Consider the following 21,381-nt stretch of genomic DNA (forward strand, 5'->3'; position numbering starts at 1 on the left):
AACTTAATGACACACAAATGAAGTGGTGAGACATCTAGGTTAAATTCATGGAGTGGGGTTTAATTAAATCCACATCGGATGTCAAGAGTTTTTTTTTTAGAATGGAGCTATATGGCGGGTTTGAGCTACTCAACATTGTCTGTATACACATGCGTGTGGATCATGTTTCAATTCACCATAGATTTACCTCTAGTAACCGGACTTTATTCGTTAATGTTTAAAAAACTTACAATAAAATAGACCGAGATTTTCTGTCAAAAGAAAGAAACAAACACACATGAGTTTATTTGACCAATTGAATATAATACAGTGTAAATTAGCTGATTTTACAACACTTTAATTGGTCAACCAAGACTAATTTACCAACGACTTTAATTACTCTATTGTCGTTGCTATTATATATCATTGGCATTTTATAAAGTGATTTTTTACCAATATTTTTTAATATATATATATATATAACAATCAAATAAAAATAGTTATAAAATAAGAACGGTGAGAACACTTAAAAAATATCATTTTGATGCATTGAAAGTCCATAAAACTAACATAGTGCTTAACTAATTATCATTATTTAAGTGTATAACAACATATTGGCCTTTCAAAATCAAGAAAAACATGTTTTTTGTATTGTGCATCCATCTTGGATGCATATTCTTCAAAATGATGCATCCACCAAAAAACATGATTTTTTCGATTTTGACATATCAATGTGTTGTTAACACTTAAATAATGATAATTAGTTATGCACTATGTTAGTTATATGGACTTTTAATGCATCAAAATGATGTTTTTTAAGTGTTCTCACCGTTTTTATTTTAAGACTGTTCTCACTGGAGTGTTATGCATGTAAGGGGATGCAAGAAACTAAGGGGGTGTTTGGTAGGAGTGAATCATAGATAATGGAAATGTAATAGATAATGGAAATAATGAGAAAGAGAATGAGTATTTGGAAAGAGAATGGATTCCGTTGTTTGGTACCCACAGAGAATGAATATATATAAAAAAATAAAATTTTAAATAATAATACATTTATTACATATAACATCTTAGAAAAAAAATTTTTTTTTTCTTTTCCATTCTCACCCATTCTCTACAATTTGTAGGGAATGGAGAGAATGAAATTGATTCCCCTTTCTCCTTTCTCATTTCCTTTCTTCGTCGCAAACAAACAAGGGAAGTCTTTCTCATTCTCGTTCCCCCTTTCCATTCCATCATACCAAACACCCCCAAGGCATGTACCATTAACTAAACCAAATATGTGATTATTAAACGCCGTCTTCATAATAATTTGTGTTGGGAAAAAGTGCATTTTTCCACCACTTTGGACATCAATAAATATATAGTCGTGTGACATATATTGCGAACCGTTTAGTGGGTTTTGTAGACTCTGGCCAAGGCTACGTAACAAACTAAGATGCGTCCAATTTGGGTTAAAGGTGAATGAGATATCGAGTCTCAAAGTTGTGTGTTTGGTGCATAAGTTGGAGTTGGAAAAGCTTTGTCCCACATTGGTGTGGGATATAAACTTTTACTAGTTTATAAATGGAGGTTTCTAAGCCATGTCAAGATCTTGTGTTGTGTTATACTATTATTTCCAACAATTTGTACCAAAATTTATATCTTTAACTAAAAAAATACGTAAGACAAAGTTATTATACGTAGAGCTTATAAATTTAAGTAATCGATCATTATGTTTAATACATTAATCTTAAAATAAACAAAGACATATTTATTATCTTTGTTTTATATTTATATTTATATGCGAGTACATGGACGGAGCTAAGGTGGGGGCAGTGTGGGCAGCTGCCCCACTCCAATCTTGGTACAATGTAAATTTTTTCAATTTAGATAGTATATTTATAATTTGTCTTCAAAAAAAATAATAAAAAATAAAAGGGAAATACATACAAATGTTATTTTCGTTGTCATAAGTGTATTATTTGAAAGTCATTGGTATTTGAAACATTAGTTTTGAGATAAATCTATCCATTGAGATAGCATAACTTGAGTTTAGAAAAAAAAATAAAAATTGAAGAAAGCCATTTCTTTATTTGAGTAAGTATATAAATGTGTAGTACAACCAACTACTAAATGTAAGAAAAAGCTAATTGTTTCATACAAACTTATATATTTTGGGTTTTTTTTTAATTAATATTCATGTGATTAGCTAGTAACATCATTTATTTTAGGCGTCTATTTTCTATTCTCTAGCTAGGACCCAATTGCGTTTAATATTATCGTATACGACTCTTATAAATATGAAAAACGACTTCTAAATTTGCCCCCTCGTAAAAAAATTTCAGACTTCGTCCCTGTGCGAGTACATTTTACTCCATTACCAAGTACTCGTATAGACTTTCAAAAAAAAAAAAAAAGTACTCGTATAAGTTTTTATATACTGGCCAACTGGGAGAGAGAAACGGTAGCACTCAGCAAAACATGTGAAACGGAGAACATGATGTGGGGCATTTTGAAAGTTAGAAATTTTGGGCCCATCATCTTTTCAATTTGCCATTACGTGTGGGCCACCCTAACATTGGCCCATGCATTGTTAAGAGTTAAAACATTGTCAACTGGGTCACGATAATCTAAAACCGAGCCGAAGTAAACTGATGCGTACGTCTTAGGTACGTTGTTAATCACAAAGCTTTAACTATACCAGCAAACTGACTCTATCCTTTACCTTTCCTAAACGAATCTACATGTATAATAATTGTTGTACCATGTCTAAGACCATCCACAACAAGGGTATCCATAGGTGATTTGTGATGATATGGAGGATATTTGTAGGAAGGGTATTGTTGTGAGTGATGAGGTGGAGGGTATCCATCCTTTAGTGTTTGTAGAGAAGGATGGTGAAGGATGGAGGTAGATGACAAAAATTGGATGGATGATGAATTGGTTTGGCAAAAATTAGTTGGGAAGTTATTAGGTTGTTTGTAAGAAGGATGATTATATTATTATTGTGGGTAAAAGGTGTTTGTGGGAAGGATGGATGAAAATCTGATGTGACACAGTAATTAGGATGTTTGTTAGATGGATATCCTAAACTGATGCGGACAGTCTAATACGAGTATATATTTATGTGTACTTAATTTAATATACACATTGAAGTGATTAAACATGCTTATATCAAACATGTTTAATATAATTTTGATAATAATCACGAAGATGAAAAGACTAGCAAACTATATAATACTCATTCTCATTTGCTTGATGGAAAACTGAGAACCATCTCGATCAATGGCCATCATCCTTTTTTTTTTTTCTTTTTTTTTTTTTTTGGATTCTATCGCAATGACTAAATCAACAATGCTTCTACACCCCGCTATATATACTTTTTTTAGTAAGACTCAAGTATTGTGACGTTGTTACATGAACCAAAATATGTCTACGAATTGAAGATTAAGAAACTACATATCCACAGTATCGTATACAGTAATTAATGACATTGATCTATGGATTGTAGCTAAAATAAGTTAATGTGGATGAAATGATTGAACTAGCTAGATCTACTTAACCATCGAAAAGATTTACAGATATGTCATAACAGGCTAAAGAATGGACAGAATTAGATATAACCGTTCATCGTTCATTGCATTGCATATATAAATACCTGATTTGTTTGGAATAAATATAATAAGCAGCATGGTTGGATCATTGGTAAACACCATAGTCTATGTTTCTGGAGACAGAGGTCATGGGTTCGATCCTCATCCCATGCAAAGGTTGGAGGATCTTTTCTACCATTTAAGTAGTAATGGAAGCAACCTCTCTATTTAGGTAGAGTTAAGATTTGCCTACATCTTAACCTCCCCTATACACCATCAAGGTATTGGGGCTCAAATCCACGAAAGACGTCACTGAGTAGTTTCTTTCTTTTGTCTGGAATAAATATTTTTGATCAAATAAAATAAAAGATACTTTACTTTTGCATTTGTATAGAAATTTTAATATAACTAATCAAATATGCATACTACACATACTTTGTGACATATAGCCTTGAATTTTATTTTTCCTTTTCATTACTTTACATCTTTATCACGTGGCTTAATTTTATTAGTATCTATTTTATTTAGACACCTAAATCATGAAACGTCAAATTTGGTGTAATAGTAAAACCATTAACTATAACTTTAACTGTCCCATTAATCATAATTTTATGGTTATCTTTTCACATATTAAGAGTATAACCATTCGATATGTATAAAGGCCAACAATATATTGGTTACCCGTTGGTATATTATTGTAATATATGATATATACAATTTTTAGCGGCATGTGATTATTATAATTATTTTTGAAAGCTCTAGCAAGCATGTGTCACTCTGATGTATTGTTATATAAAATATACATAATTCCAACATGGATGCCATGGAATTGCAAATATACTAGTTTGGTGTAACATGGTGACTCAAATGTACATGACACCCCCTCCCCCCCCCCCCCCCCCCCCCCCACCCCCCCCCCCCACCCCCAGTGAGCTAACATCTAAAGGTATAGTGATAGTTCTTGTCAAGCTATAGTGCAATTATTTTTAAATTTAAAATCAGCATAGGTACAACCCACCAAAAGCTAGACAATTGGTGATGGTACAACTTACCCAAAATAGAATGGTGGTCTGGCGCAACTAAAGGGGAACGTTAGGTGTCACTTTTTTTCCGGCTTTGCAAAGATCTATTTCTATTAAATGAAAAATCAAAATTAGGTATAATGATATCATATATTCACTATTTTTTTTTTTCAACAAGAAATTAATTTACATCTAAATAAATATTGTAGTGTCAAAGATAAAATCTCGTTTTTTATTTCAAAAGTCAAAAGCCTCTACTAAATAGATAAATCCTACCGTTTTTTTAATGTTAAATTTGAATCACGAACGGATCGCTGAAATATTATCGTGTTATGAGGGTACCGTTCGATCATATCCTCATTACTCTACTAGGTAATAATGTCAATTTAAAAAGAAACTCAATAAAGATGAGAATATTCCTTTTGTGTGTTTCGAACTCATAAGTCATAAGATTACGGTCCTTAGGCTTTTCTCACCACCAACATGTCACCGGGCTAATAAGACATGACCTTCCAATCCCTACTCCCTAGGACTAATAACCCCACATTGACCCCTATATTCACTTCTAAATGTGAACTAATATTATTATTTAGATACTATGAATCTAAATACTCCTCCGTTTATAGTTAAAAGAAATTAAGGAACAAAACCTTCGCTTACCGATATTTGAGTTTAGCAAAGCATTCAACCACAAAATTCCAAGTTATAATCTCATTATTAAAGATATAAACTCGGTATAATCATATCATGATGAGTTATAGTCTCATATATTGGTGGCTAGTCTGTTTGTTCCATATCAATGTCCCAACATGGCCTTGTCCCTTGATATAAACATGAGTAGTCGTATCAACATTTTGCTTTGAAAATTAGATTACGATTAAGATCAGGGTAATACTATCTTTGAGACATCAATTTTATATACCTCATAATCACTATACGACAAATTCCACAAATAATTGTATTTAATGGATGACTGATCCCGATATGCCGTTCTCACTATTAGCCTTAGAGATGTAAATTACGTAACAATATGATTAAAATGTACTTTCCTAGGTAAAAAAAAAATAAGAAAATAACATACCAACCTAATAATTAATTTATAGTTTTTCACATGACAAGTGTAATCTATTCATTTTATTTTTCGATTTTTTCTTTTGATTATGTCAACTATCGTCATCATGTGTTTAAGTTAATTATTAAGTTAATATGTTAGTTTGATTATATTTTTCAAAAAAGAAATATGAAAGAGATGAAAACTAGGCAGCCCACAGATTCACTAAACACTTTATGGAAAGAATGTGTTATTGTGAGGCCTAGTGACAGTGGGGAAAACTGGAAACTCAATACCAGTAGTTGCAGTGATGGGGGACACAACACACCTTCATGTGATTACACATACATTTCCTTTTCTTCCTCACTTTCATTAACATGTAGGAATGCACTCACTATCATGCTCTCTTGGCTAGCCTTCTAATTTTTTTTGTGGTCCAAATTAAATTCTTTAATGATATTTGCTACTCCCCGTCCCATATTAATTGTCATATTTTGATTTTTTGAGTCTTTTTCTTTCCACTTTGACCGTAAATATTTTTGTTCGTGTTATATAACACTTGATATAACATATATGAATTGATTGAATTTTACATGTACTTTTCATTGATATAACTTTCATCAACTAATATATAACACAAATAAAGATATTTACGGTCAAAGTCGAAAGAAAAAGACTTGACCAGTCAAAATTAGACAATTAAAATGGGACGGAGGGAGTACATTTTATTATCAATATATACAAGTTTTAGATAAAATAAAACAATTATTAAAGTAAACAAATAGAACAATAGGTTTCTCTTTTCTGAAAATCACCGTGAATCATGAAAATCATCGTGCATCAATTGTTTCGTCAATCTTCGTGCAACAATTTAATCATTATCTAAGTGTTAAGATCTTGTATTATTTGTTTTATTTTAATAATTATTTTATAATATTCAACTCCTCTCTCTCATATATTTTAAAGTCTAACATCTATAATATATAACTAAAAGAGGGGGTTGAGTGTACACTTGACACCCATAATCCCCCATCCTTGAGTCTAATTCTCTATCCTAATTAATCCTCTATTTTTCCATTTTTTTAATTATTAATTTTTAAAAACAAATCTTATACTCCTAATTCTTCCTAATGCCACGATATTCTTTAATTTTGGAGCTATTCTCGAAGAGTTCAGTATTTAGTTTTGTTGCATTTTATTTCTTGTGTAAAATATCATCCCAATACAAATCCAAATTTGATGTATCATATATACAATTCGATAATGTTCTCTTTACATCAAAATTCACCATCTACAATTGCATCATCTATTTATAATAATATCACTAAAATAGTATGTTGGAGGTATACTTGACATCCTTAATTCCCCCCTTTAGCCTAATATTCTCTTCTTATTAATCCCTTATTTTTTAATATTTATTTAATAAAAAATGGTCGACCTTTAATAAAAAAATCTTAACTATTATTATATATATATATACCATCTCGAAACAACCCTCACATACTCTTAACCCCAATAAAAAACCTACGGCAAAAAAAAGAAGCTACAAATATATATCTATTAAATATAACTAAAAAAGAGGTTGAGGGTACACTTGACACTTTTAATTCCCCTCATTTAGCCTAATACTCATTTCTTATTAATCCCCTATTTTTTAATATTTATTTAATATAAAATGACCGACCTTTAATGCAAAAAAATTTATAAATTTTTTTTTTTATTATTATCTACATATACCACCTAGAAAAACCTTCACATACAATCAGCCGTAAGAAAAAACCTACGGCCAAAAATAAGAAACTACGATCGACTATCAAAAAGGTTTTTTATTTATATACTTTGTTCATATTTAATTATTATTATTATTATTTAACATTGAATTCTTATGTTATTGTTATTATTATCTATTTTAATTTAGTTTGTTGTCCATTATAGTTTCATTATGGCTTATTATTCAACAATAAAAAAAATAAAATAAAACCACATTAGTTCAACTTGAAGATCTTAAGCCAACACATGTTAACCATCATCTATGACTTCGTGTTGTGCATATATGGACTGTTTCGGGATGGAACAACCCGAAGAAAATCAAAACGTTCAAGATGGTCTTTGCTAATAAATTTGTGTGTGCTTTTTAAATTATATACTCTACACCTTTTGTTCTCTTTTATTTAACTAAAGTTGAAAAAAATGGGTAAAGTGGAATCAATATTTATATGGAGTTAATTTTCATATGTTTCTAGTTTAGCTTTCGTATTGATTAAGTTGTGATATTAGACATACACTTTTTGTTTCCCTTTTTATTTAATTAAAGTTGAAAAAAGGGGTAAACTGGAATCAAATTTATATTGAGTTAATTTTCATATGTTTTTTCTTTATCTTTTGTATTTATTAAGTTGTTATATTGGTCATGCATTTTTTGTTTCACAATTATTATAAAATTTATATATCTTGAAGCTAACCGTTCAATGGACGAGCCTGGGCACTAGTATATATATTCGTAAAACAGGTAGTATATGGTTATTATTTCTTTGAGATTTGTGTTTCTAGATAATAAACGATAAGTTAAAGTCGATACATGTAAGTATCATAACTTTATATCCGGACTCTTTTGGGGAAAAAAAAGGAAAAAGGAAAAAGAAAAAAGAAAAATTTACCATACAATATATATGGTACTTCAAGAATTTGGTATGAAGTCATACTCCCCAAAGTCTACTTCAACCACCATTACATCATCGCCAATCTTCCAAAAAGTATTTCCTGCAGTATAATACTACTACTACTTATATTTACAAATTTTCAAATTTTTTTCCTACATACATACATACATAAACCAAAAAAATTGAATATCTTTTATTATACTAAATCATAGTTGCTTTAATAACTTATTGACCAATCACAACTCTCGATTTCTTAATGTTAACTTTTGTATTCAATTTTGACTTTAATTTACACTTTTTTGTTTTTCATCATAAATTTACACTTTTTACCCACTAATTTTAATATAATAAATAAATAATAAAAGCTAATATATATCCAATAGAATAATAGCTAATATTTATCCAATAAAATAATAACTAATATATATGCAATAATATATTCTATCATATATATATATAATTAATTATAAATAAATAATTTATTAAGATTTTATTTTAATTTTAATATACATTAAAATACAGTTGAACTAATGACTTATTAACCAATCATATTGCTCGATTTTATCAAATTGACTCTCGCTGATGTCATAATTTAGTTTTTTACATAATTTTATTTAATTAATAAAAAACAAATAACTAAAATAATTTTTTTTAATAATGTTATTAAAATTGGTTTCTATCTACAAAGCCCGATTTTCACACATGAACAATTGTACATTGCAGTATCTCGAGTTTCAAATGTGTGACACTTAAACAAATTTCGTCTAAAAAGAAGTGTTTCAAATGATGAAGGAGAGTATATGCTTTCAATGTTCTTTTATTACATAAGTTTTCTTTTTATTAACTTAATATTTTTGACACTTGAATTGAACACTTATTATCTATTTATATTTATATTTCAACTTTGAACTTATAAGCTTTTATGAGTTACATGTATTAATATCTAATATTAATAATGTCGTAAGTCTCGTGTCCAGTGTTGGACACGGGTCTAAAATTTAGTTTAGTAACAATAACAATGATAAATATTTACTCCGTAACATTTAATTTGCCAATTTATTTTCTTTTCAACAAATTGATTGAATATCGTCAAGAGTACTGTACGTTTAGGCCTTTGTTCTTGTTAGTTGAGAAAAATACAATTACAAAGTTATATAATTCATGTTTCATCAAGAGTGACACATTCGGGAGGTAAATTAATTTAAAAAACTAACAAGTTATAACTATCAAAAGTTTCCATATTTTAATGAAGGGAATATGAAATGTATAATGTATTGACCGGCCGAAGCCTGGATTTGGTTTACTTAGTATGGTGACGTTTGTTTAAAAGAGTATCAAATCATATCTTACACTTGGGCCTTTACCCACAATCTTTTCATTGCTTTCAATCAGTTTTGTTATCTCAAACGTTGTATCGATGTTTTTAAACTTACACACAAACTGACATATCACATCATCTGATCACTAGTTCATCAGTCGCCAATTGATAAGGCGACCAAAAGACCATGCCAATGACATCAATTTGGCATGCTAACATCAATTTTGTAATCTCAATATTGTGTCGACGTTTTTAAAATACACATAAACTAACATACCACAGCTCATCACCACGTTGTCGGTCACCAACCAATAAGGCGACCAAAAGACCGTGCCCACGACCTGAGTCGAACCGATGTCACCGTGGAAGCAGTCTCATATATTACTTGCATACTCAACATTAAAATTGGTAACAAAATCACACTACATATACTAGCAATACATAAAAGTAACTAACAAGTTATTACAAATCAAATATTTACAATATATACAAGAGCACTCTTAATGGGTTGTTCCAATACACCATAATACACTACCAACTCACGCCACATCAACAAAACTTCTTTTCAATATATTATCTCCAATCTACATCCAATATATTCAATACTTACCATCTAAAGTAACAAATACACCGTACTATTTATGAGAGAAAGGAATAAAAAAAACCTCAAACACTGAGTTAAACAAATTGTGGTCACTACCAAATTTCTTTCGATACAAAGTCCAATACACTACATCCCTAATGATGTAGTGTTGAATACTATGGAATACAAACCCAATACACTCCCTATTGGAGGTGCTCTATAGATAAGTTATTGTATATTGTGTAACTGTTAAAAATATGTAAAATTTGTTGTGTATTATTAAAGTTTACTGTGTAAATTATAATTGGGAAAATAATCAATACTACAGACGTTACCTAAGCTTATATACTGCCAAATTAAAAAAAGTTATAAATTAAACCTTTAAATTTGATAAACATACATAGCCGCCCTGAATTTTACATAACATTTCCCTGAATTTTCCATAATCCCCTACTATTTTACCTAAGATAGGTAATGCATGATTTTAACTAACCTTTCTCAATTAATAGTTAATACACCTTAAAAAACTTTGGTGCAATATATTTTCTTGCATTGAAAACTGAAACGTTATTAGATTCGGTTTTAATTAATACGGTATAAAGTCCCCTTCACTTCAAATGTAACAAACAGATACAAGATCCAAAAATAGAAGTAAAAAGAGAAGGAAGCTACACTTCTGTTTGGCAATGACTAAATTTAACTTCACATATGTAACAAACTGATTATGCATTATTATTAAGGGTGGTTTACTGCCCCGCTCGGCTTTGGAATCGCTTGCCAAGCCGAGGCGGCAATAAGGGGACGACTATGCCATCCTAAGGTTAAACATCCTTCATTTTCTTCTACAGAATAGCCTTCGGCGGAAAATAAAGTCAACAACATTCGCGCTTGCTTGAAGGCATTGGACCCTAAGTGTAAAGGTCCAAAACCGGCACTAGTCAATCGCTCCCTCCAACTGACCAATGGTTCGTGTCTTTCAACACGAGCCGACCCTTCACAACATACCACATTACATATTTCTCTTTGTATGTATAGTTCAGCCAATGCTTTTTCAGGCAGGGTTGTGCATGCATCTAACGAATCGAACATTGTGGAGTAATAGTACAAGGCCTCGGTGAAACGATCCAAGAATTCAAGTTGGTTGTGGTTCGACTCTTGTTCCACAACCATGACAATCTTTGGATTCAGATCCCGAATCCAATCAAGGACCAAATCAATTGGTGGCCCATGAGGCCCGTTTGGTCCCAACAGCTTGTGAAGCTGCATTATCGAATTTACCGCCACAGCCTCTTTGGGGCTCACTTGCAACATCCACGGCTTCACGTCATCAAGACGTGCAGCTGCCACGCCTCTAAAGGCAAATCGCACATTCACAGACCGGGCTAGTTCAGCTAACTTAAGCCCAATCTCGCGTAATGAATCACGCCCGTCAGGAGACGGGGGACCAATCCCGGTGAGCCTCAGTAATGGCGGCCCACCGGGGCGCAAAGCCAAGGCTTGTATCAAAGCCGGCCATTGTAACCCTTGCATTAGATTAAAGTCGATGACGTGGACACAATCTTGACCGTCAAAGGCTTCTAAAATAGCTTGATTAGCGGTGAAATGAGCAAACTTTAAATAAGGACAAGCTTCATAATAATGATGATATAAAATCTCATTTTCATAACCCGATAACTCCGTCAACACGACACCGTTTTGCGGCGCGTTTACAACACGCCTACTGAGTGCGTCGACGAAAAAACTCCCAACTTTACCAATGCCACATCCGCTGTTTACACGTCCAAGTAACACTTGTAGATCATCAATCAACAAACTAGCCAATGAGAAGTCACCACGTTGAACAGCCTCAGCACACGTCATCAACACGTGTACTAACCGAATACTAACGTCTTCCTCTAACGGCGTCAAGACTTCTTGTTGAGACACAAAGTTACCGTGTAACTGATGATTATACCGATTATCCTGACCACTAGTTACAGGGTCGTCAGTAATAAAACCATTTATATTATTATTATTCGGGTTTGGGCCCAGAACGTCGTTTATGGGCCCATTTCCAGGTCCAGGTTGGCTAGTGTTTAACTCAATGAGTAATGAGTCAACCCACGAGGCGAGATCAGTGGGGTTGTAATGAACAGCATCATTAACAAGCTCACTGATCTCGCCTGGTGAGGATTTGACCATAGCCGTCTCGAGATGCTCGAGACGCTTGGCTACTTGGTGGAGGTCATTTGACCGCACTTTGTAGCCGGCTCCAGCAAGAAGATGGTCCATCTGGTCAGGTGGTTTAGTGGAGGTGGAACATGCTGACGAGGAGGAGGAGGAGCCGGAGCCGGCGCCGGAGATAGAAGAGCCGTAATTAGGACTCATAATATTTGGAGGTAAATTGTTAAATTATGGGGTATTGGAAATTGAAGAGATATAGAAAGTAGAGATATAGAGTGAATGAAGCACAGAAGAAACGGTGCTTGCAGAGGAGACTAGCTAGCTAGTATATGGAAGACAGAGAATGGGGGCCATATATTAATATTGATATGATAAATATACTTTGCATATACAAAAGATGCCCCATGTGCTGATGGAGATTTCTTACGAATTCATTTTCGATACTCTCTAAATGTTTTACGTAGCGAATTTTATATTGGTAACTAACCCTTTTTTTTCCTTTTCTTTTCATTATATGTTGATAGATCATACAACTACTATAGTTTTTTTTGTTTTTCTTCTTTTTTTTTTTAATATTTACCCAATGTACGTTTAAGAAACATTTCTGACTATCGAAACCTCTGTAATTAACAAAAGATAAGATTAAAAGTATAACTACAAAAGTACAAATATGGGACTCTCGGGTAAAGTTACAACTACAAAAGTCGACCATTTTATATAGAAACGGTGATTAAATTTTGATGTATGGAATTCGTGATTATCAATATCAATATAGATAAGTGAGTCGTCGCATATGCATCCTCATCTAGAATAAAGAAATTAGATGCTATATATTCGAGTGATACATTTTATTTTAATAATACTAAGATTCTTATATAGCTTTCCCTTTCTATTTAACCACCAAAAAGTTGTTTAACTTTGTGATACCATTGACACTGCTTAGCCAGTAGCCTCGATTGGGGTTTCTTGGTTAAATGATGAAATTAATGAGCAACGAAACGACATGGTCTTAATGGGAACTACCTAATTAGAAAAGAGAAGCAGAAAACGAAGAAAAAAAAAAAATGTTATGAATCATACGATAGGAATTAGAGACATTGATTGATGTATACGCTGGAATTTAAAAACTACATATACTCATTATCAGAAAATGACTTTTTATCTATGGCACTAAAATAATCAATGAAAACCACAAATCCATACTACTATATAAAAATTATACCTCATATTGAAAAGTTAACATTTTTTGGATATGAAAAATTATCATTTTACCCTTAATGAATTAACTTACATAATTATCTTTTAAAGATATCCACTAATCTTTTAATTAAAATATCTTTATATGAAATATACCTACATCACTTGATGCATCTGTCATCACCAACGTCGTCGCCGCCTTCACCATCCGTCGATGTCACCATATCACTGTCACTGTTATCACCGCCGCATTGTACGGGTACCATGCTCGTTTTATATAACTTGCATTGACTTTTCAACATAAAACTTGTAAATATTTTATTTTAAAAAATTTATGTAACTTGCAATAATGTTAATTAGTCTTTTTAAAATAAAACTATTAAGCTATTTTACTTTTAAGCTTTAACAAGTAAAAGGTTATGAATTTATGATTTCCGATTTCAAAAATCAAGTTTGGCTAAAGCGTTGACGGATTTGAACATGTAAATTTACGCAGGGACCATAATTCTACTTTTATCGGGGTCCACATACAAATTTTCTTGACATGTAAAGGGCAAAAGTGTAAGGACAAAATTTGACAATGGGAACAACCAAAATCGACTAATAAAAAAAATATCACGTTTACACGTAAAAACTAGCCAAAAAATTGTCATAACTTGCTAAAAATGAGAGCGTGCACTACAACAAATATGTCATTTATTTACATATAGCTTTAAAAAGTGTAAAGAAATTTGTTAACGTTTTCACCCTTAAAAATGTATACAAAGTATTCATTTTAAAATGTGTGAACAAATTTAAAAATTTATAGTTTTTTCACATTTATATATATGAAAAGTAAAAGTTCACACTTTTAAGTTTATAAAAATACATTAATTGTTCACATTTAGAATTGTGAAAGTCAAATTGTAACACTAAATTTATTCACAATAGGGGAACGTGAAAAAATTAGCTGTTACAAATTAAATTCAACATTTTTAAGTTTGTAAAAAAAAAATTAATTGTTCACATTTAGAATTGCGAAAGTCAAATTGTAACACTAAATTTATTCACACTAGGGGGAGCGTGAAAAAAATTAGGTGTTACAAATTAAATTCAACATTTTAAAGTGTAAAAATTTTGTTAATACATTTATAAGTGTGAAGAAAATTATGATTTTTGAAAATTATTCGCACTTGTAAATATGAACTTTTTCTACACATTTTAAAATGTGAACAAATAAACAAATTTTTTCACACTTCATTGAACGTGTGAAGAAATAAGTGTAGACAAATGACATTTTTGTTGTAGTGGTGGTTGCCAAAACTTGTCGTGACCGGGAACACCTAGATACCAATGAAATCAAACGATCAATCCCCGCTAATCGCTCACTGGGGTTGTGTACACGATAACCCCAATCAACCTCAAAAGCGATCTTCTATAAGTCATCTTTCATTCCACATTGTACCGTTTAGCCTTAGAGTGCTTACGATGTTCTTTCTATAACATCATTTATTTTTATCAACATCATACTTAAAAAAAATCTCAATCACTAATCAATCGTTATTCTTACACAATTTCTTAAACATATGATTAATCAATCACAAGTTCTATATCCTATACAACCTATAAAAAGCAAATCACAAATCTTAGACCCATCACGTATTTAGTTATATACCTATATATACAATCCATAACTAGAAAAAAACATATGATCGACAAAACTCACTCGTGATTACCACTACGAATAGCATGATTATGAGTGGACTACAAGCATACATATTGATGTGTGCTCGTGGTAAGTTAGATAATAAGATAAGTTGACCACAAGTGAACTCACGACTATTGCGAGCTCTCCTATATGTATAGAAGTTTTGAGTAATCTTATTGTGCTATTATCTGTGGGCTTTATACAGAATTAAAGAAAAAAAGACATGTATCGTTTCTTCATTGAGGTCATACTTTTTACTTATAAACAAAGTCTTTCAAAATCACGTGACAACCCTCATATAAAGCTCGAATCTTAATATTAGTAAGAAAAATGTAAGTGAAAATCTATTTGGCAAATCATAAAGTTCAACTCCACACAAACATAGATTCTCAATAATTTTTTCTAACTGAAACGTTGAATTTTAATAATATAATAATATGAGGTTTTATTAATAACAGTTTTACGAGTTGTTATGAACATTCATAAAATTGTTCTATATTTATCATAAAATTTAAAGGTGAATTTATAGTATACAAGGTTTTATATTAGCTAACGACAACTTTTAAGATTGTAGTTAATATTTTTGAATAAAATATAATTATCAAGATCTTTGTAATATTATTTAGGAAAATGCTAAATGAAATATTTAGGCCTTCACTGAACGAACATAAAAAAGTTATACATTTTCATATTAAAAGTCTATCCCAAAATTTTATGATAAATATATAACAAACTAATACACCTTAATGGTAACCATCAGAGCTTCGTTTAACAAAACTCCATTATTTAATACCATCATGAAAACATCAATATTAATTTGTTTAGTGGGTTAGCGCTGGGTTGAGTTAGTTAATAAGTACGTACCTATATTTTTGAAAAAATTATGTATTCACTACTAACAATCAGTTCTCAATCACTATTAACTAGTTTTGTTAAACATTTCTAAATCATTAAATATTGTTGTAAAGTTAGTACACGACGTGCACTCATATTTAAATACAAATCTCAATTAAGAATCATCGTTAGTTTACATTTGAAAATGATATGCTCTTAAATAAGTATTATAAGTGTATCAATGGACGTAACGGCGATTAAAGTATACTTGTGAGTTATTGGAGAAATCTAACAAACGATTAAAACAATGCAGAAGTATTCAATTCAAAAATTTTAAAAATAAATAAATTAAGGTGTCGTTTTGATAATGTTTTTTTATTATTATTATTTTTTAATCTACCAATATATATATAACAAGGTCCTAAATTCTTTTATGGAAAACAAAGACCGTTAGATGAGTTCAAACTTTTAATTACAACCATTAAATCTATATAATAGTACATTACCAAATTTAATATTAAGTAAACACAACATTAGTCCGTCTACTTTGGATAATTTACACTTTTTTGTTTTTCATCACTAATTTACAGTTTCCACCATTAATATTTAATCACTAATATTAACAAAACACAATATTAGTCCTTGTATTTGAAATAATTAAATTTTGTATATTTAATAAAGTATGTATATACCTAGGAAGGCATAGATCGATCGATCAGTGTAATGTGTAAACATAATGAATTAATATATATACTCATACATGTATGAGTTTATATTGTAACCGTATTATTAAGTTATCAAATCATTTACAATTATATTATATACATTAAAGGTCTTTTAGATTATCCGACTATTATTTAACTAATATAGATAACTATTAATTTATTAATAAAAGAAAAAGCATGTCATTCACTATATATACTAGATACTAGATTAAACTCGTATGTTGTGCAGGATAATTGAGAACAAAAATATAAAAACAATAATTGATAGTTACATTATTATTCATAGTTATGATAATATAAAGAACTATCAGATTACGACTGATAAAAAAAATAAAATTATAATTTATGAATATATTATATACGCTAAGTATAAAAGCAAGACTAATGAAACATAAATATTTAAACCATAAAAGTCTTTCTCATGATATATAATTATTAAATATAATATAATAAATACTTTTCAAAAAATAAACATAATATAATAAACAATCTTATTTGATAAAAGATAATTATCATTGAATTAATTAAAAAAAAGGTAGTATAATGTATATAATCTTTGTACTTATATATAAAATGAAAAATTAAATATTAATGATTAGGATTATGATTAATGATTATGATCAAAATTGATGATAAAGATTGTACATGGCAACATATATATAACAATTTAAATGGAAAATATGGCACCTCTTTAAAATCTAATGTGACAAAAATACTAAAAATGTCACCTATGAAACTATTATCTCTTAGTTACATAGAAAGATTAAAATACATGGTATATAATTATAAACACATAATGAGTTTGAATTTTTCATTACATGCCTTAAATTTTTTATTAACTTAGTTTAATTTCGTACACATATTTAAATTTCAATGCAAGAACAATTACCTTTTATATATTGACAAAATATTACAAGAAAAAAAAATTAAAAAAGCCATTTTTGATGCAAATAAAACTTTACATAACAATACAATTGTATTTTAACATGTTTTATCTATAATTAATAATTATGTTATTCTTAAAACTTATTGTGTTTATTTCGCGTATTAATATTGTCTCGCGTAATATACAGAAAATATAATTTTACTTTTATATATACAAAAATACGATTTTTTTAAACAATTATTAACCAACTGAAATATTTTATTTCATTTAATTAACATTTGCTTATGTTGTTTAACCTATCAAATTGAAAAACTTATTACTTGACACTTTTTAATAAGTTATTCATTATATGTTTTTTCCTAATAAATCTAGAAGTTGAAATTTAGGGTCTTTTATAAGATTATATTATGAGTTTTCAAATCTTAATTATTGTATTATAATTTGCTTTTACATAAGTTATGTTAATTAAAGTAAATATTAAAAGTTTAAGATTTTAATTTCCTAAATATTTTAGTTTTTAAATTTGTTACATAAATCCAATATTTGTTTCAAATATTATTAATATTAATAATAAAATTCAAGCATGATTTTTAAAAAATATTTTGAAAAATTCTAAAAATTTAACTATAAGTACATATTTCGAAACCTCAATATATTGATGTGAAATTAATTTTAAAAATTTCAAAAGGTTAACTATAAACACAAAAAGTAAACTTTCAAAAGGTGAGCTACTGGCAAGGTCTTAAACCTTAAGGAAATCCATCATGGTATAAATCACACTTTCAAAGTTTGTATGAGTGGATAATTAAGAGGGTTTTCAATAATATTGGGTTTTATCTCAGACATGCGTGGTTCAAATGCTAACTACTTTTGTTTTGTTAAATTTCCTTTATATGTATATTTATATAAACATTAAAGTACGTGAAAATTGTAAAAAATGACTAATATAGTTACACTAATTAAAGAGAAGTCAAATCCATATAGAGTTCTTATTTATATTCCGCTAAACAAATCTGTTTATATTGAATTTCAAACTATCACTTGACACAATAATTTGAAGTGTTACTAATTGTTTATAGGAACATAAAATCATGAAATTTTATGTTTTTTTTTCTATATAAAGACATACATTAACAACAAGATACTAATTAATTTACAACTTTGGCACCATGATACTAATTAATCTATTTTCAACATCTTTTATATATGGTTGTTAATGTATGATATTGTGAAACGATAACTTGTCACTAATTAAATATGTTATCTCGCGTATTACGCGGGACAATAATCTAGTTTTAATAATATTAAATTTTAATTTAATATTTTATGCACTAGATAAGCTTGTCCTTAGTTTCTCGTAAGGGGATCGAGTACACGATTAATTTGCTTCTTTTATTTTTTTGAATAAAAAAGACAACTAATGAATCTTATAAATCTCTCTATATAACTAAGAAATGATAGAAAAAGATCTTACGTGTCACATTTGTTTAGATTACAACTAGTATTTTTGTTTAGTTGTTATTTTTTTTTTAATATTTGGTATTTTTTTGATGCCATATAAATTAAAAATTATATTAATATTAAAAAATATTTAATACTTATCTCTTTGTAAACCTTTTACTTTATTAACTCTATTTATCTAACTATATATATATATATATATATATATAGGTCGGCTATCCAATGCGAATGACTTGAAAATGCGAATGCGTAAGAACAAGTTTTGGACGTTTGATGTTAGTGATCTATGGTTGAGATTTTTTAGGGATTTTCAGTTTTATTTTATAATAGAAAAGGGTAGAATAGGAATCAAATGTTTTACCTTTTTTCCTCTTACGTATAACAATATGAAAAAGTCAAACAAAATAACAAAACACCCTCTCTCTTTTTCCAGTTTCAATCAATCTAGTAGATTCATATTCACAACAATATTTACCTCTTCAAATAATTTCCAAAATATGATTTTCATCTTCAAATAACAAATACTGTTTGTAAATTTGTACCATAATTTTTTGCTATATATTCCCAAATCTCCTTTGTTCTATATATACTTCCATGGGTTACCCGTACTCAATCCAATGATAATCTCTTTTTCTTTACCACATATTTCTCTTGCCAAACATCAGATTTGTTCCTCTCATCTCATTTTTCTGATGGTGGTTATGGTCGGAAACGACGGTTGTGGATGGTTATGGTTGACGGCTATGATGGTGGATTAGTGGGGATGGTGCCGGACATGTTCGCCGGAAAAAGCCCTACAAGGAGGCGTCAGTGTCTTAGCGGGATTAATGTGGATGCATTTATGTTTATTATACTTTTATGGATGAATAGTTCATCTAATTACAATTTATATATAAAAATTTATAATTTATTTTTGCATCCTGAGATTTTTGTTCCATGTTATGGTGTTGTTGGATCTAAGTATTATATTTGTGACTTAAAAATCATTGTATAGTACTGTTTATATATATATATATGTAAATATATGTATGATTTTATATATGGATAAAAAATTATATCGATAGACTTAACATTTAAGAAAGCAACAAACTTAAAGGAATGTGGATTTTTATTTTTTTATTATATGAATGTATTTGTGAGGGTTTTTGAAGTTTTAATCGATAGCCAAAATGAGTCAACTTAAGTAGCACTTTTAATACATTATTTGGGCTTTATATATATATTTTTTTATATATAATTAAGAGAGAATATAAAAATTATATGTGACATATTAATTTACCTGATAAAATAAGATATTTGTTTAGTGATTTTTTAAAAAATATTTCTTATTTTTTAAGATGGAACTGCATGTAATAATTAAGTTTATATTTGAATACATCGTTGTTACTATATCGTATTCTTGTATTTTAAATTTCAAAGATGCATTAATTATTTTCAACATATTTTTACGACAACTATTACGATGCAACGCATGAGTTTAATCTAGTTTTATATATATTAACATCATGAAACTTAATTAAACTCTCAATTTAAAGGTTATAGGTCATCACATATATATCATGAGTAACAGGTGAGCTCAGTTTGATTTTTGGTGAAAATTGAAAACCTAAATGAAAAGTTAGATATTTCAAAACCAAAAACTGCGAGGGTGGATTTTTGTTGGTCGGTTTCTCTTTTTGGTTTCGTTTTTGTGTTTTAATGTATATTTTGTTACGAAGTTTTTGCATGTTATGTTATAAATAAAAGGGGAACAATCAAATAAGAACAATATTAAAATAAGAACGGTGAGAACAATTAAAAAACATCATTTTGATGCATTAAAAGTCCATAAAACTAACATAGTGCATAACTAATTATCATTATTTAAGTGTTTAACAACACTTTGATCCGTCAAAATTGAAAAAATCACGTTTTTTGGTGGATGCATCGTTTTGAAAAATATGCATCTAAGATGGATGCACAAAACTAAAAACATGATTTTCTTGATCTTGACAGGCCAATGTGTTGTTAAACACTTAAATAATGATAATTAGTCATGCACTATGTTAGTTTTATGGATTTTTAATGCATCAAAATGATGTTTTTTAAGTGTTCTCACCGTTCTTATTTTAAGACTGTTCTCACCGGAGTGTTACCCATAAATAAAATACTACTCCGTACGTACTTTGTTGATTTCATTAACTTTCTTTAGGTATTGACTTTGCATGAATTTTTTGTAAATTGAATTGATTTTGTTACGG

The 21,381-nt window shown here is 29.4% G+C and overlaps 1 protein-coding gene across 1 annotated transcript; it reads right to left on the minus strand.

Annotated features, from left to right (window-relative positions):
* Positions 1 to 10,768: 10,768 nt before the first annotated feature.
* Positions 10,769 to 12,684, minus strand: LOC122595823 (DELLA protein GAI-like). Its single transcript, XM_043768273.1, has one exon. The coding sequence runs from the start codon at positions 12,553 to 12,555 to the stop codon at positions 10,924 to 10,926; it is 1,632 nt and encodes a 543-aa protein (XP_043624208.1). The 5' UTR covers positions 12,556 to 12,684; the 3' UTR covers positions 10,769 to 10,923.
* Positions 12,685 to 21,381: the final 8,697 nt, after the last annotated feature.

The sequence above is a fragment of the Erigeron canadensis genome, chromosome 4, assembly GCF_010389155.1.
Source record: "Erigeron canadensis isolate Cc75 chromosome 4, C_canadensis_v1, whole genome shotgun sequence".
NCBI lineage: Eukaryota > Viridiplantae > Streptophyta > Magnoliopsida > Asterales > Asteraceae > Erigeron > Erigeron canadensis.

Excerpts from the sequence above, each read along its gene's own strand:
- LOC122595823 (XM_043768273.1), bottom strand. The coding sequence starts at position 12,555 with ATGAGTCCTAATTACGGCTCTTCTATCTCCGGCGCCGGCTCCGGCTCC.